This window comes from Gossypium hirsutum, chromosome D11 (genome assembly GCF_007990345.1).
Source record: "Gossypium hirsutum isolate 1008001.06 chromosome D11, Gossypium_hirsutum_v2.1, whole genome shotgun sequence".
Classification (NCBI taxonomy): Eukaryota; Viridiplantae; Streptophyta; class Magnoliopsida; order Malvales; family Malvaceae; genus Gossypium; species Gossypium hirsutum.
Window position 1 is genome coordinate 62,760,515 of NC_053447.1, and position 16,847 is coordinate 62,777,361.

The window sequence follows — 16,847 nt, forward strand, 5'->3', positions numbered from 1 at the left end:
TGGCTATTCCAGAAGAGGCGGGAATAACTATTCTTTGGTAGTAGCCTTGAATGGCTAGAATCGTTGAATTTCACTGAATAAGGCATGAGTGGAAGCCATTGAGAAAATATGGGTGAAACTTTCAAAATGCCAAATGACCCATCTCCCAAGTGTGTATATATATATATTGGACTCTTTTAAGTCTCACATATAATTGGACACAAGCCTTAATTATGACACCACAAAATACATGAATCCATCTTGATGCTATACTACGGCAAGTATAGTATAGTACGATACCAAATGGTGACATCATTTGAATAACAAGCAAAAACAGAATCAAGATTGAAAGTGAATCAAAAGTGGAAACCAAATTTTCATGAGCCCAATTCAGATACTTCAAATATGACCTAAAGTGCTTTGCATCTACAGAGCATATAGCGACAAAATCAGACAACTACCAGCAGGCAGATGCTCCACTACGAGAGCTACAAAGTGACCATAATTTACAGTGTGACTGAAATCAACACAGGCAAAAGAGAGAAAATACCAGGAGCTGAGGTCGTAAGCAAATCCACACCAATCACCAATCACCAACCAACACACAACTTCACACAGGAGGCTGTCCAATGTCAGAAATAATGTTATGTCAGACACTCCCGACTCCATCCTCACTCCCCCTACCCCAACCTAAGTCCCCGAGGATGCAGCCTTCTTTCTAGCCTGTCTTAAGGATGCTACTACAAACTTGTCACCTAGGTTCAGTATCTTTCGCTGCAGGAACTTTTGAAGGGTAACTGGATAGATCCATGTCAATAAGTGACATATCGTATGGCGCTGAATAAGAATTTGAGTGGTCCACAAGCAGTGATGATTTTGTAAGATCACCGCTTGTAGAATCTGGTACAGAGCTAGGGTTTTGGGGAGCGCTTGTACCATATGATGGGAGACTGGATAGCTGAATATCTTCTAGCTTGTTTCCAATCATGTGTTTGTTTCTTCTAGCAGCATCCATCTCGGGCCCAGTTGGCACAAAAGTCCTCGACCGGTATTTCCTTGTTCCCTCATCACCATCATTATGGTTGTACAGTACATAATCATGATACGTAGGTGCAAACTGCGAATATGATAAAAACCATAAATAACCCTAAACAAAAGAAGAAGAATCCAGTAGAGGAACCTTTGGGAAATGGCAACAGAAGTAAGGCTCACCTGGTGAACAGTATCATGATAGAAGTCATTCAACATCAAGGCATGTGCAAGGCTTCGTGTAAAACCACGAGACATACCAATATTTGCACCAGCATACTCCTTATATGGAAATGCATAAAGATGACCTAGAGCAGCAAGAAGCATCTCAACACATATAATGAAGTTCTGAAATTGAGCTGCTTCGTCAGCATCCTTTATAAATCCAGATTTTGCGGCAAGAAAAAACAGAACACCCTGCAAAAAGAAATAAAAGAAAGGGATGTTTTGAGTTTATTTAGCACCTACGCAACTAGATGAGGTTTACAAACAGTACAATGCCATCACAACCCAAGATGTTATGGATAACCATCAATATAGGCATGCCTTCTATTTTACAGGGTTTAATACATTGTACAATGCCGTCGCAGCACTTCCAGAACTTTGAACTGCTGTCTTATGATTAGACATCAGTATAAAAAGGGAAAGCAAAATATAGAAAAACAGCCTCCCCTATAAAACAAAACATAAAGATGATATCAATGTGGACAGCAAACAGGTTAGGAAAGATTGCATTCCAGTAACCAGAATTCACCATCCCCAAGGTTTGCTATAAAGATACTAACAAGATTTCTGAATGATGATTATCACCAAAAAGCAACAAAAGGGTGATGCAATGAAATAGAAGGAAAGATAAAAGTATCTAAAAGCCAAAAACAAAGGATTTGTCTTCTTTTTGCATGCTTGAGTATGCGAGGAAATAACAGGCACACAAGATTTTACCTGCCAATAGGTTAAGAAAACCACAGATTTTATGATGATAAACTTTGGAACTGGATTGAATGGCTGAAGGAGATCTCTGCATGCCATGTAAAACAACACCAAAGCATACAGAGCCACGGTGTAAGAGATTGTATAGATGATAGTAAGATAGAGATATGCTTGACTTGGACTAAAATTCCCATCTTTATATTTTCCTTTGGCGTATAATACGAGTGTAACAGCGACTAAAATGGGCTTCAGGATGACAAACTGCAGACAGCCTTGCTTGCATCTCCGTATAAATCGCCTACATTGCAGTTTCAGGTGCAAGCAATCAAATTTAAGTTGAATTCATGAAGCGTAAAGTACAAGAAAGTCCCAAAAAATAAATTTTTATCAAGTTCCCAATCAATCATGACATTAGATATAAGGAGGAATTTGTTAGTGTAGGGCCAATGATTTGTCTAAAATACACTTGTTATATTGTAATATATCTAGTAATGGTCTTCATATTATCTATAAGTTTCTTGATTACATTTGTATTAATGATTAACGGTCAAGTCCTTGATCATATTTATATAAACAATCCTATAACTTGAGATTACTAAAGATGTAATATGAAAAGTGTTATAATTTAATTCTAATCACAATTACTCCAGTCATTTAATTTAGGGTACAATATGAAAGCAATTAATAACATTACCCATATCAAACTAATAGGTAAAGATCTAAGGTAAGATGAGGCAGAAATTGTTAAGAGTTCAAAGGAACTGTTATTGTTCTAGCATTTGGAAGTGGTCTAGACAGGGATGGCACAAGCACATAGCTCTTCTTTACCTTAGAAGCCATATTAACAAAGTTCATTTAAATCATGCTGCTTTGATATCTGATCTTTTATCTTCAATTCACAATAAGATCAAGTGGCATTGTCAATTTCCCCATAATTTCAAAAGAAAGGTTAGCGGAAATGTGTCACTCTAGTCAATTTGGCAAGGGTAATCTCAAAATAAAAGGCTATTTACTCTCACTGGATTCGAAATTTCCAAGTTGGGGAGAATGATGCAGGAACTACTACACAGCTACTTTATTATTTTAATCTTATTCACTAGACATATTGATAGATAGCTAATGTTATAAGTTTAGAGTTTAAATCTAGTGCTAGCATTAAAGCTGTACTTGTAACCCTAATATAAATAAACTGTAAAGCAGATTAACGCCCAACTTACTAATTTTCTTTTTAATTAGTAGACTTCAGAAACTCAAGGTTGATTGAACTCTGTGTTTTCTAACAGATCTGCTTCTATCTTACTTGCTTTTGAGCCTTAGTTTTATTGATTTGCTTATGTTTTCTCCTTGAACCGCACCACAAACCAAGCTGCTTAAACCCTTCTACTTAGGCACATATTCTCAAATGAAAAAGTGAACTTCTGACAAACATTACCCATATCAAACATTACCCAAGAAATGAATGCTAGGCATTTTGTAACTCTAAACCATTTTATTAAATGTCAATTCCCAAATCTAAACTAATCATGAAAGCAAAGATATTTTCGATACCACAAATGCCTAAACTCCCACATGCATGGACGTGCACAACAATGGAATGTTCAAACCAACTGCATTCCATCCAATACTCACCCATCTAAAGGCATAGGAGGCAAGCAGCATGTCATCAGATACCAAGATGGCTTTAAAACTCGACCACTCAAGCTGAGCACAACTGCTCCTGGACCTCCAACCCATGCTAAGCAGAGAGAAAGAAAATTATAAATGACCCAAGCTTCATATCTGAAACAGTTAAAGGGGATAACAGTCAAAGAAAATTATAAAGGCCAGCAAAACATGGTTAGTGAACCACTATGATTGAATAGAAGACGTTAACAATTTTAACATATTTTGATATCCATACACCATCCCTATCAATTAATCCATCAACCCAAATATACATACGTAGAATACACATTTAAATGGGATAACGGATTAGAAGAATATGGAATTCGGAAATGAAGTGCAAAATAAAAACTAACGATCAATTCAAACACACACACAGTCGGGCATACTAACCCTTCCCGGATGGAATTGAAATAGATTGAACTCCGTGGTAGAACAAGGGACAAGAAAGACATCAAGGCATAAATCTGTGAAATTTAGACACAAAGAAAACGAATTCAGTATGAGAAAAATATATAATAATCCAAAAAAGAGAGCAGCGAAGAAATAACTGACCGGAACCATGAAGATGATGCGGACGATGTATCTCTGAAAAATAGGTTCGGTGTAATTCAAAAGATGCCTGTAGATATGAAGAACGGCCAACGCAATGGCTCCAGCAGTACAAAAAAAAGCGAGGATGACGAGGTAAATAGGCACTAAATCACCCATTTCTGAGACCGAATTCCGTATTTTTTTTTCTCGTTCCTTTCGTAGGTAAAAAACAAAAACACAAAGTGGGATTGGATTTCTATCACGCCAAAATCTAAAAATCGATTGCTAAATTAGGAGGCAAACAAAAGAATTCAGATTTATGGAGGTGACATGTAATTGAACGCTTCAGTTGAACTACGATCGGAAAATCGAGACGGTGAAACCCTAACGGCCAATAAATGGTATCCTCAAAGACAGATCTGGCAGTGTTTGGCTTGGGGAGATTCTTTATGCACTCCGCCGGCGGCCAAACATGGCGGCTCTCCGACTTTTCCCACAGACAAAGTAATTTCCTTTTTCTTTCTTTTTTTCCTTTTGGGGATTTTCTTAAGAATCAAACAGCACACTAGTAGCTTAATATAAATTTCTTCTCTTCTTCCTTACAATGCAAACAACCCAAACAAATACCATAACCGTAATTTTGCTTTACCCTTTTTCCAAAACTTATTACTGTTTTCGGCAAATGAACCGATAGATAATTTTAAAATATAATTTAAAATTGAATATAATTTAATAATATAATTTAAATTGAACGATAATAATTTTTTTTATAAATTGAAAATCGAATCAAATTTAAATAACACTAATAAAATAGTCATTTTTATTTCATTCAGGTTACATTTTAGTCACTAAACCGTTAATTATCATTAACAGTATAATGGTAAGCTGACGTGGCACGTTAAATCATCATTTTAAACGAAAATTTTAGGTTAAATTTTACAATTGGTCCCTATATTTTTTTAATTTTAGCAATTTATTTTTTTCTTTATTTTTCATTCTCTTCTGTTTCTCCCTCTATTTTCCTCCCTTCTTCATTTCTTTTAACATAATTTTTCTATGTTTTTCATTTTTTATAAAACTAGTCCACAAGCTTGCCTCACTCGGAAAAATTAAATTGTTCAAAAAAAGTATAGGGACTAGTTTTAACAAATGGCAAACATAGAAAAACTACGTTAAAAGAAATTGAGAATGAAGGAAAACAGAGGAAGAAGCATATTTGTTTAAAATTGCTTAAAACAAAAAAAATATGAGGACCGATTGTATAAATTAACCTAAATTTTTTGTTTAAAATGATGATTTAACGTGTCACGTCAGCTTACTGTTACACCGTTAACGATAATTAATGGGTCAGACAAAAATATTACAACGCGATAACGTAAATGACTAAAACATAACATTTCAAACACAAGTGACTAAAATGTAACATGAGCTAAACAATAGTGACTATTTTAGCAGTTTACCCTATAATAATTAGATCGAAGTTAATATTATTGAACCGAAACTTAGGTAAACAGTGCGGTTATGTTAACTGTTGACGTAATAACTTGTGTCGGCATCTTGGTGATTCTGTATTAATTATTATTTTTAAAATTTTTAAAAATAGAATTTTCAGTTTTATAATAATTAACTAATTGTTTTTTCCTTTTATCTGCTAACTTTTTATCCAAAATTTTAAACTTCTGCTGAATATGTATATATTTTAAACTACTTTAAGTTGTTTTCAATTACTTAATCGAATTTAAATTAAAATAAATAAATAGATAAGGTTTATTTATTTAAATTTAACTTTAAATTTTAAAAAATTAATAATAATCACCGTTTTTTTATTTATTTAAAAAAAATTAAAAAATGGTTATTAAATTTTTTGAAAATTTTCATTTAATTTGTTGGATTGTTAAGATTTTTTTAAGAAAAAAAAAACTTGGCTAGAGAGTTTCAAATGATGACTCGATGATCGATATAGTAGATTAGTACCATTGATGAATAGAATAACATATCTTAGATTTAAGTCGTTGCAATAGTTAATGTCAGATATCAAAAAAGTTATTGTTTCGATTTTAATTTGCAAATTCGTGATTTTCAAAGTTGTTCTATGAAAATAATTTAACTATAGAATAGAAGGGGAATGAAAGGTTCCAATTAGACTTGTGTATTGGTCGGGCTGAAGGCCCGCTCGAAAAGTGGGAGGTTTAGGAAAAAATTAGATGTGTTCATGGTTCGAGCTGGGTTCTGATCAGAGCTAAGTATGATATTAACATACTTTATGTTTACCTAAGCTCGACTCAACCCAAAATTTGGGCCTAAAATTTTGCCTGAACTTGTCTATCTTTGCAAAAGGCTAACCCAATCTCATTTTAGTCCCACCCATATTATTTTTAAATTTTTTAAAAATTATTTTATTTTATTTTATTTTGATATTTGATAATCTTATACATTTTTATTTATGGAAATATTTTATATTCTTAACATTATTTTAATGCTTGCATTATAGTAGTATTATATATTTAATATAGGTGTATTTTTTAATGTGTGCTAAATTACATAATATATAAAATAACATAATATAAAGTATTATAAACTTAAAACGGGTCATGCCGGGCCAAGTTCGGGCCTTGAATGTTCAAGCCCGAGTCCGACCCATATTTTAAATATGCCTAATATTTTTGCTAAAGCCCATTTTTCAAGCCTAATATTTTTGCCAAATCCTCCCAAATTTTGAGTGGGCCTTCAGGCTTGGGCAGGTAGCCCGATCCATGAACAGGTCTAGAAAAACATCAGCTCGAAAAATGGGCTTGAAAAAATAAGGCTCGTTTTCTAAACGGATCGAACCTCGAGTAAGCTTTTGTTGGCTCAGCCCGAATTTGCAAAAAAAATAAACTACTACTATTTTTTTACTGTTTTGCCATTGTTTTTTCATTGTTTTGTTATCATTTCGCTATTATATTGTTACTATTTTGTTGTTATTGTTTGAATATTGTATAACCCTTATTTTATTATTAAGTTTGCTACTATTTTAGAGGTTTTTGCTTGCTAAGTTATACTTATATTAGTGTTATTTATTTTAATGTTTTCAGTGTATTTGATGTATTATATATTTCTAAATTTATTTTTATATAAAAAAAAGTATACAGTCGGGCTGAACCGGACTCAAGTTTTAACATTTTTATCCAGGTCGAGCTTGGAAAAAATTTTAGACCTATTTTTCGGGTCGAGCCTTATTTTTACTTGGCCCAACTCGACCCGACCCATGGACAACTCTATTTCCAATTACTGCAGGTGGTGCAAATGGAGAATGCCATCTAATAACGATTTTAATATTCTATTGACTTATATGAAAACTTTCAAATAATTTAATAACTATATTGTAACTTTTTAAAGCTTAATGACCAAAATATAAATTTAAATAGTTTACCTATGTTTAATACTTTGTTATATTATATGTAATATTGTATATAAAAATAATTATATTGAGATATTTTATTTAAATACATAAAAATTAATTATATTGACCCACTAGTCAATTTCATAGACGATCAACTTCCATTTTTATCAAATAGCCATGAAATTGTGGACGCGGTGATGTTTGAATAAAATCAAAGTAAAATAGTACTAAGCAGGGCGAAGTCAGAATAAATTTTTAGGGGATGAATGAAATTTTAATTTTTTATAGTATATATATTTATAATTTTTAAAGGATTAAATTAAATTTTTATAATTTTAAGGGGGCCAAAGTACAATTTTACATTTACTAATTTAAATTTTTTAAAAAAATTCAAAGGTCTAAATAGAAATATTTCATTTTAGGGGGGTCAGGGCCCCTACCAACCTCCCCTGTATCTGCCTCTGGTACTAAGGGTGTCTTCAGATGAGAGATTAAGAGGATTTACGTAAAAGAATTGAAGAATTTTAAAATTTGTGAGTAAATTTAAGAGGAAATTTTAGTAGTTCAATTTCTATTTAAAGAGGTGGTTTTTTCAAAATTCTTTATAATTTTATTTTTTTAATACACATGGTCATGTTATAATATAAATATTAAAACTTCAAAAATTATTTTTATTTAATTCTAGTATTTTATTTTATTAAAATATTTATAATTTTTTACGAAAATAATGATATACATGTGTAATATTTTTATATAATTTATTTTTAATATAATTATTATTTTTGTATTATTCTTTAATTCATAAAAATCGAATAACCAATTTTTTTATAGAATAATCATTTATTCAAATAATGTGATTATAATTGTTAGCATTTTAAATTGATGAAATCTAAAATACTATCATTTTAAATTTCTCTAAATTTTCAAAACTTTTCATCCAAATACATCCTTTAAGACCACAACAATAAAAATGGGATCTAAATGGAGCATCAGTAATCTCGTAGTTAGGATGGGTTTGGATGAGCGATGCGTTTACGTATGGTTAGTGTAAAAATCATGGTGACAATGAAAGTAAATTATAGTGTGAGTTTGGATGGGCGGTGCGTTTACCTGCGGTTAGTGTAAAAACAGCGGTGGCGGTGAGATTAGATATTGTAGCGTGAGACAAAAAGTAAGTTAAACGCACCGCACCCAATCGCCCAACCAAACCCACCCTTAGTGTTTTTAATCTTATGAATGTTAAACTTTAAGCAAGTCATTTATCATTACATCAATATTTATTTAACACGTACATGGTACATTAGTTTGAATAGGAAAAAAAAAAAGAAGGTAAACTTCGCGCACGGTTATTAAATTCTTAATAATTTTATGTTTTCATCATTTAATTTCAAAAAATCACAAAATGGTCATTGAATTGTTCAAATATTTTTATTTAAGTCACCGAGTTGTTAATGATTTTTTTTTAAATTTAGGTAGTGAACTCCAAATGATGATTTGACGATTGATACTGTAAATCGATTCTATATTAAAATATTCAAATTTGTAATAAAAATTAATTATTCTTTAGTAATTGTTAATTCGCTTTGAAAAATATACTTAAGAATTTAAAAATCTCAGATATAAATGTGTTGGTGAAATTAAAAAAAGAATATTGTTGTGAAGAAAGATTTTCATGATTTACATAATAAAGTAAGAAACCATACAATATATATTTTTTGTATTTATTTTCCTTTCATCAATTTAATAAAATAAGATAATCCTATTTATAAAGTTATACCAATGTTTCTATTTCAAAAATTGTGCAATATTATCACTAATTAATTTTAACAATTTTACTAAGATAACATATTTTATCATCTAAATATTATTCATAAAAAAATAATACACTTTAATTAATACATATAAAAAACAGTAGTTTATCACTACATCAATGTTTATTTAACACATAAATCTTCGAAAAGGATAAATACATTCAAGATCACTAAACTATTAGTAAATTTATATTTTGGTCACTCAATTTCAAAAAGTTTTGATTTAAGTCACTAAACTTTTAAGGATTTTTTTTTATAAAAAATTCAGGTAACTAGCTCCAAGCGATGATTTAACGATTGATATGGTAGATCAATATCCATTGATGAGTAGAAGAACATGCCTAATATCTAAGTCAATATGATGATTAGTATTGAAGATCAAAGAAGAAAGTTTTTTAAATTTTGATTCGTGGATTCGTCAAGTTCAAAGTTGTTTCATGAAAAAAATTGAACCATTGAAAAGAAGGGGGACGAGAACTTTTGATTGATGCAAGCGGTGCGAACAAAGACGGCTATATAACAACGATTTTAACAATCTAGTAACTTAAACGAAAACTTTCGAATAGTTCATTGACATTTTGTAACTTTTTTATTTGTTTTTAAGTTGAATGACCAAAATGTCAAACTTGCTAATAATTTAATGATTTTAAATGTAATTTATCCATATAATAAAAGTTGATTATGAATTCATAAAATGAAGACATTAAATCCATCCAAAATAATTTGATCCAAACCCTAAAGTCTGCCGGTTGGCACGTTTGTTTTTTGTCTGCCGCCTGGCACATTTTCTTTGGTTTTCTCTTTATTTGGTTGACTCTGACTTTGATTATCCCAGTCCTGTTGGCTGTTGGCTTTGACTGCTTTTCTCATGGAAGATGATCTGGCAAATCTAAAGTTAGTGGATGAGGAGGAAGACGCGATCCAAGAGGATGCAGCAGCAGTGGAAAGTATTTCCCAATTTTTTTCTTGTGGGGCACTGTTTAACAGACAGTGTTGTTCATTTCCCCTCTCTACGGAATACGATGGCTGATATTTGGCATAATATTGGAGGAATCTGCATTACGGATCTAGGGGAAAAACGGTATCTATTCCTATTTTTTAATAAAGTAGACATTGCTAGGGTGCTTGCTAGAACACCTTGGTTTTTCAATAATCATTTGCTTATATTGAAAAGAATCACGTATGGGGAAAACCCGGCGATGTTGGAATTAAACTCCACGGAATTTTGGGTACAAGTTCATGATTTGCCTCCAGGATTGATGTCTGAACAGTTGGTAAAACAATTAGGGAACTTTTGTGGAGGATTTATTGGGTATGATTCTGCTACCCTGGCTTCGGGCTCTAAGAAGTATATGCGTGTTCGGGTCTGTTTGGATGTGGCTGCTTCGCTGAAACAGAAGAAGAAAATTCAAATTGGGACGGCTATGACTACTTATGCTCGCTTTAAGTATGAAAAACTAAGCCTATTCTGCTTTATATGTGGAAAACTAGGGCATGGGGAGAGTTTTTGTCCTCTTAGGCTAAGAATTGAGCTTTCAAAAATTATTTTTGGTTGGGATTTATCACTGCGTGCAGTGGTGGGTCGTAGGGATTTGGAGGTGAGCAAATGGTTACGTGAAGCTGATGGTTCACAGTATTTTGTTGAAAAATTACAGAAGGTTGCTGGTGAGCAACACATTTGGCGTAAATGGGGAGAAGAGGATTTAACTATCAATGGGTTCGGGAAGGGGCCATGGATATTGTGTTGGAGGAGGAAAATGATGCTGTAGCGATGGTGGAATGGAAGAAGCGACAGAGGGTGGTGGAAGAACCAGTTGATTTTTTGGGATCAAAGGAAGGCTCAAGGTCTATGTACTTATCGGCTAGCTCTGGTGATCGGAGCAGCCGGGATCTATGAAAATACTAAGTTAGAATGTTCGTGGTTTGGGGAGACCACTAACAGTAAAGAGGCTCAGAAATAAATTGAGGGCCATTAATCCCCGAATTTTGTTTCTTATGGAGACAAAATTAAGTTCTAGGAAGATGGAGTTGGTCAGACAGAAGTGTGGCTTTGCGAATGGAATTGATGTTGGAGCTATCAGCTCTAAAGGTGGTTTATCTCTGGGTTGGAATGGAAATGCATTGATTAAGCTTAGGAGTTTTTCCTCTTTCCATCTTGATGTTGAGGTTCATGATACTGAATGTGGTATTTTTTGGAGGCTAACAGGGTTTTATGGGAATCCGGATGAACGGAGTATAACTGCTTCATGGAATCTACTTCGACAATTAAGCAATGAGCAATAAATTCCTTGGGTTGTTCTGGGGGATTTCAATGAAATCACCAAGTCATTCGAAAAGAAAGGGGGCCGTATTAGATCAGAACGTCAGATGAAGGACTTTTGTATGACCTTAGAAGATTGTGGTCTAAATTACTTAGGTTTTATTGGAAGGTGGTTCACATGGGAAAGAGGTAGATTCGCTGCTACGAACATACATGAACGTCTGGATCGGGGAGTTGCTACGTTGGGCTGGGTAAGTATTTTCCCATATTACCAACTTGAACACTTGTGTCACTCCTTTTCAGATCATTGCCCCATTCTTCTTGACACTATAAGGGCGAGGTGGGAAGCTCAGAGTAGGAGTAACGAAGCTAAGACCTTTCGATTTAAAGCCAAGTGGTGCTTGGATAGTTCATTTGAGGGAAGGGTTCGAAGATGGTGGGAGGATACATCTGGTTGTGTCCCGAGCAAGTTGAAGAGTATTGGCCTCTAAATGCAAAAGTGGAGTAAGTCAAAGGATAGAGAAGAGAAGAAGACTCGTGTGGATTTAGAAGAAAAACTGAACAGTGTATATTATCGGGAAGTTTCTGACGAGACCCTTGAGGAAATTATGGAGGTTCAATTAGGGCTTAATGTGGAAGCTGACAAAGAAGAAATATTTTGGGAGCAAAGAGCCCGTGTCAACTGGTTAAACAATGGTGATCGAAATACCAAGTACTTCCATATGGTTGCGGTACAACGTCACCTCCGTGGTAGAATTTCTGCATTAGAAGACGAGAATGGCAGACGAGCTTCTTCTACTCTCGAGTTTATCAAGATAGCTTCAGATTATTTTGGTAAGCTGTTTACTGCGTTAGAAATGGGATCGAATGAGCATCTCTTTGGACTAGTAGAGACGCGGGTTACTGATAGCACGAATGCTAGTTTGTTGCAACAATTCACTGAGACGGATGTTGCTAATGCCGTTCAGTCAATGACCCCTTTGAAAGCCCCTGGTGTTGATGGATTTCCAGTTATCTTTTTTCAACGATACTAGCATATTATTGGTAAAGAGATTTCAAAGTATTGCTTATCTATTTTGCATGGTCAGACTGAAACTGGTGATATTAATAAAACGCGTATTACCTTGATTCCCAAAGTGGACAAACCTAAGAATATGTCCCAATTTAGGCCTATAAGCCTTTGTAACGTTATCTACAAAATTGTGGCGAAGGTCTTGGTGGTTCGGATGAGTGATACCTTGGGGAATTGTATCAATGAAGCTCAAGGAGCTTTCATCCCCGGAAGACTTATCTCGAATAACGTGTTGATCGCTTATGAAATCCTCCACTCACTCAAAATGAAGAGAAAAGGAAAAAAAGGGAACTTTGCTCTTAAGCTTGATATGAGTAAAGCCTACGATCGTGTAGAATGAGATTTTCTGGCTGGAATGATGAAGCATCTAGGCTTTCATGTTGATTGGATTGTGCTTGTTATGAGGTGTGTTTGTTCTGTTTCTTACTCAGTTAGCCTCAATGGAGTAAACAGTGATTGGTTTTTTCCCTCAAAAGGGCTACGACAGGGTGACCCTCTTAGCCCATACCTTTTTCTGATTTGTGTTGAGGGATTTTCTACGCTTTTACAGGATGCGAAACAAACGGGTCGAATGATGGGTGCATCTGTCGGTAGGGAAAGGTTGACCCTTAATCATTTGTTTTTTGCGGATGATTGCATTCTCTTTGGTGATGCTTCGTGTAGTGGGGCAAGAGTGGTTCGGGATATAATAAAGGAATATGAAATTGTTTCAGGATAGCGAGTGAATCTTGATAAGTCTTTTATTTATTTTGGGGCGAATGTAAACTCTGATGCAAATGTAGCTATTGTTAACCAGTTAGGAGTTCGGGAGGCTGAGAACCCGAAAAATTATTTGGGCTTGCCTATGATTGTAGGCCGGAGGAAAATGTGGGCTTTTGCTAACTTTGAGGATCGACTCAGAAAACGTGTGGAAGGTTAGAGGTTACGCTATTTTTCTATGGGAGGGAAGGAGGTGTTTATTAAATCGGTACTACAAGCTGCTCCAATTTATGCTATGCAATGCTTCTTATTGCCCAAGTCGTTGTGCCGTAAGCTCGAAAGAATTATGAACAAATTTTGGTGGACAAATAAAAAGTCATCGAAAGGTATCCACTGGAGCAGTTGGGAGATGCTTTGCAAACCGAAGTGCTTTGGGAGGGGGTTAGGTTTTAAAAATTTGTTCTTATTTAATAAAGCTCTATTAGCAAAGCAGGTTTGGCGTATTTTTGATCAACCTCATTGTTTGTTAGCCAAAGTTTTTAAAGCCCGATATTTTCCGTCTTCTGATATTTTTTCAGCGAAAATTGGATATTACCCCTCGTTTACCTGGAGAAATCTTTGTAATGCTCGTGAGGTAGTCAGGGAAGGGGTGCTGTGGCGGGTTGGGAAGGGTGATCGCATCAATCTCTGGTTACCTGGAAGAGAGAACAATCGAATTTCAGTGCAGATGATCAGGCCTAATTAGACTACTGTCAATCAGCTAATCAATAAGGAAACTAATACCTGGGATAGGGAGCTGGTTTATAATTTGGTGGATGAGAGTATAGCGAAACGTATCTTCACTATCCCCATCTCTAGATACAGTCAGGAGGATAGGTTGGTTTGGAAACATGAGGGTTCTAGGGAATACTCTGTTAAGAGTGGATATCGGGCTCTTAATTCTGACCACTTACGTGATTCTAAGTACAAATCCTCTTGTGGTGAGGAATACAAAGTTTTTTACAATGCATTATGGTCTTTAAACATTCCAGGGAAAATTAAAATACATATTTGGAGGTTGGTGAATAATTTGGTGCCTCATTTTAGTAACTTGGGGAGGAGGACCTTGTGTGCAGCAGCATCGTGTCCGCTGTGTAAGGAAGAGCTAGAGGATTCTGATCACTTGTTGTGGTCATGTCGTATTTTGCAGAGGGTGTAGGCGTCGTTAACAGTGCAGAGTCCTTCTTTCGATGATTCAGTGGGACACACGCTCCATTTTGTTAAAATGTTTTCTGCAGCCGAGGAACAACAAAAGCAAATAATTGTGATTTCCATTTGGAGTCTTTGGTTCTATAGAAATAAACTTGTCTATGAAGGGGTTATTTTTTGATGCAGGAGGTATTAGGGTTTATTCGGGGACATGTGCACAACATTTAGCTTACTTTGATGTCTCTCTGTTCCTCTCCTAGAACACTGACTAAGGAGATGTGGAGACCACCAGAACCGGGTGTTATCAAATTAAACTTCGATGCGTCTTTCCTAAAGGAGGAGATGCATGCTGTTACAGCAGTTCTAGCCAGAAATTCTCAGGGTGAGATTTTAGGGGCAGAAACTTATCTCTTTTCTGATGTTGCTGATGCGTTTGTGGCTGAAGCAAGGGGCTTGCGAAAGGGCGCTAATCTTCGCGAAGCGGATGATTTTCCGTCGACTGGTTGTGGAAGGTGATTCGCTGACAGTTATAAAAAATGTTCAAAGGAAGGAGAAGGATAAATCGATGCTCAGACCGATTACACATCATATATGTATGTTGGGCATGTCTTTTGAGGAGATATCTTACCTTGCAGTGCCTCGATTGATTAATGAAGCGGCTCATATACTGGCATTGGAGGGTCGAAGACAAAAGATCTATGGAGATTGGCTCACCGGCGTGCCTAATTCTGTCCTATTCGCAGCTTTACAAGACCGCTTGGCTTGGGACCGACGGAGCTGAGTTCATCTTGTTGTGCTCTGGAAACGGAGGAGGATCGTTCATAGGGCTTGTCCTCTCATTTTACTTGTTCCAGATGCTGATGGTGATGAGAGATATGACTGATATTGAGGGTAGGACAGTGGTTTCTTGGCTCAAGCGTTGTCTTCTGATGGGTTGGTTTCAATAGTTTCTAGGCGTTTTGTTTCTTAATTTTTTTGTTGGTGCTTGCCAACTGTCCCGTTTGTCATTTCATGTTTCTTTTCTTTTGACGATTCAGATGCTGTTGTCTTGAGCTATTCTTTTTTATATAATATCAGTCTATTTTAGAAAAAAAAATCCATCCAAAATTATTTTATATTAATAAGAAAAATAATTGAATTGTTAAAATAGATTTAATTTTGCCCTCGATCCTTTTATTTTTCACATATTTGAAATCTAGTCTTTTAATTATTATTAAATTGGATTCTGCCACTTGCTTAGCTAATATTACACTTGTGGAAGGTTTCTAATTTCGAGTATGGGATCGTTTCGTAAGACACTTTAGCACTATTTTTGAAAGGTTTAATACATCATTTAGTACTCAAGTTTGACATATTTTCTAATATAGTACCTACATTTGGTAAAAATTATACATTTTGATACATGAAGATAAAAATGCTAATTTTTTTTTACTTAATTTGGGTTTTATGGTTGGTCTAATAAAAAATAATTGTTAATATTATTAGGTTTGAATTTTCATGATAATCTAAATAATTGAATTGTTAAAATATATTTATTAATGCTCTCAATCCATACACTCTTCACACATTTGAAATTTAGTCCTTTAATTTTAAATTCTAAGAATTTAGCTGCACCAAAAAATATCAAAACTATTAATAAGTTTACGTTTTGGTCATGTAACTATAAAAAGTTACAGAATGGTCATTGAACTATCCGAAAGTTTTCATTGAAGTCACTAAACTATTCAAAAAAATTTTATTTAAGTCACTGGATTGTTAATTTTTTTTAAAAAAGTATAGATAGTAAGTTCTAAGTGACAATTCAACGATTGACACAGGATCAATATTCATCAATGAGTAGAATAACATATTTTAGATCCAAGTTGATTTGAAGTTCAATGTTGGAGATTGAAGAAAAATGCTATTTGATTTTAGTTTGCAAATTCGTGATGTTCAAAGCTGTTTCATGACAAAAATCTAAATTGTAGACGAGAAGTAGAATGTGAGCTTTCTATTGGTGAAGGTGGTGCTAACAAAGAAAGCCACACAACATCGATTTTAATAGCCCAATGACTTAAATGAAACTTTTCGAATAGTTCAATGACCATTTTATAACTTTTTGAAGTTGAATAATCAAAATGTAACTTTACTGATTGTTTAGAGACATTGGGTGTAGTTTACTTTTTTTTTAATTAAAAATGACGCATAATTTAATTTAAGGTAATTTCTTTGAGAGTGTTTTCATTGACTAGAAGTACCAAATTTTAAATTTGTGTAGAACATTGGGACTGAAAACAGAAATAAACCATTGTTTTGTACATA

The 16,847-nt window shown here is 34.2% G+C and overlaps 1 protein-coding gene and 1 long non-coding RNA gene across 2 annotated transcripts; both read right to left on the minus strand.

Annotated features, from left to right (window-relative positions):
• Nucleotides 1-331: 331 nt before the first annotated feature.
• LOC107927264 (transmembrane protein 184B) lies at nt 332-4,814 on the minus strand. The gene is made up of 6 exons (XM_016858301.2): nt 4,156-4,814; nt 3,994-4,067; nt 3,568-3,717; nt 1,951-2,236; nt 1,192-1,425; nt 332-1,096 (listed from the first exon to the last, which is right to left on the minus strand). The coding sequence occupies exons 1-6, from the start codon at nt 4,309-4,311 to the stop codon at nt 731-733; spliced, it is 1,266 nt and encodes a 421-aa protein (XP_016713790.2). The 5' UTR covers nt 4,312-4,814; the 3' UTR covers nt 332-730.
• Nucleotides 4,815-9,387: 4,573 nt separating this feature from the next.
• On the minus strand, nt 9,388-15,633 carry LOC121223381 (uncharacterized). Its single transcript, XR_005920722.1, has 5 exons — nt 15,175-15,633; nt 14,780-15,066; nt 14,142-14,629; nt 13,965-14,053; nt 9,388-10,207 (listed from the first exon to the last, which is right to left on the minus strand). It is a non-coding gene; the product is annotated as an uncharacterized lncRNA (long non-coding RNA).
• Between the last annotated feature and the right edge of the window lie 1,214 nt (nt 15,634-16,847).

What these genes read in the sequence shown, in the direction of transcription:
- LOC107927264 (XM_016858301.2), bottom strand. Translation starts at nt 4,311, where the DNA reads ATGGGTGATTTAGTGCCTATTTACCTCGTCATCCTCGCTTTTTTTTGT. An exon ending in GCATCATCTTCATGGTTCCG is followed by an intron (nt 4,068 to 4,155) that starts GTCAGTTATTTC and finishes TAAATTTCACAG; the next exon opens with ATTTATGCCTTGATGTCTTT. An exon ending in TTTTCTTAACCTATTGGCAG is followed by an intron (nt 1,426 to 1,950) that starts GTAAAATCTTGT and finishes TTCTTTTTGCAG; the next exon opens with GGTGTTCTGTTTTTTCTTGC.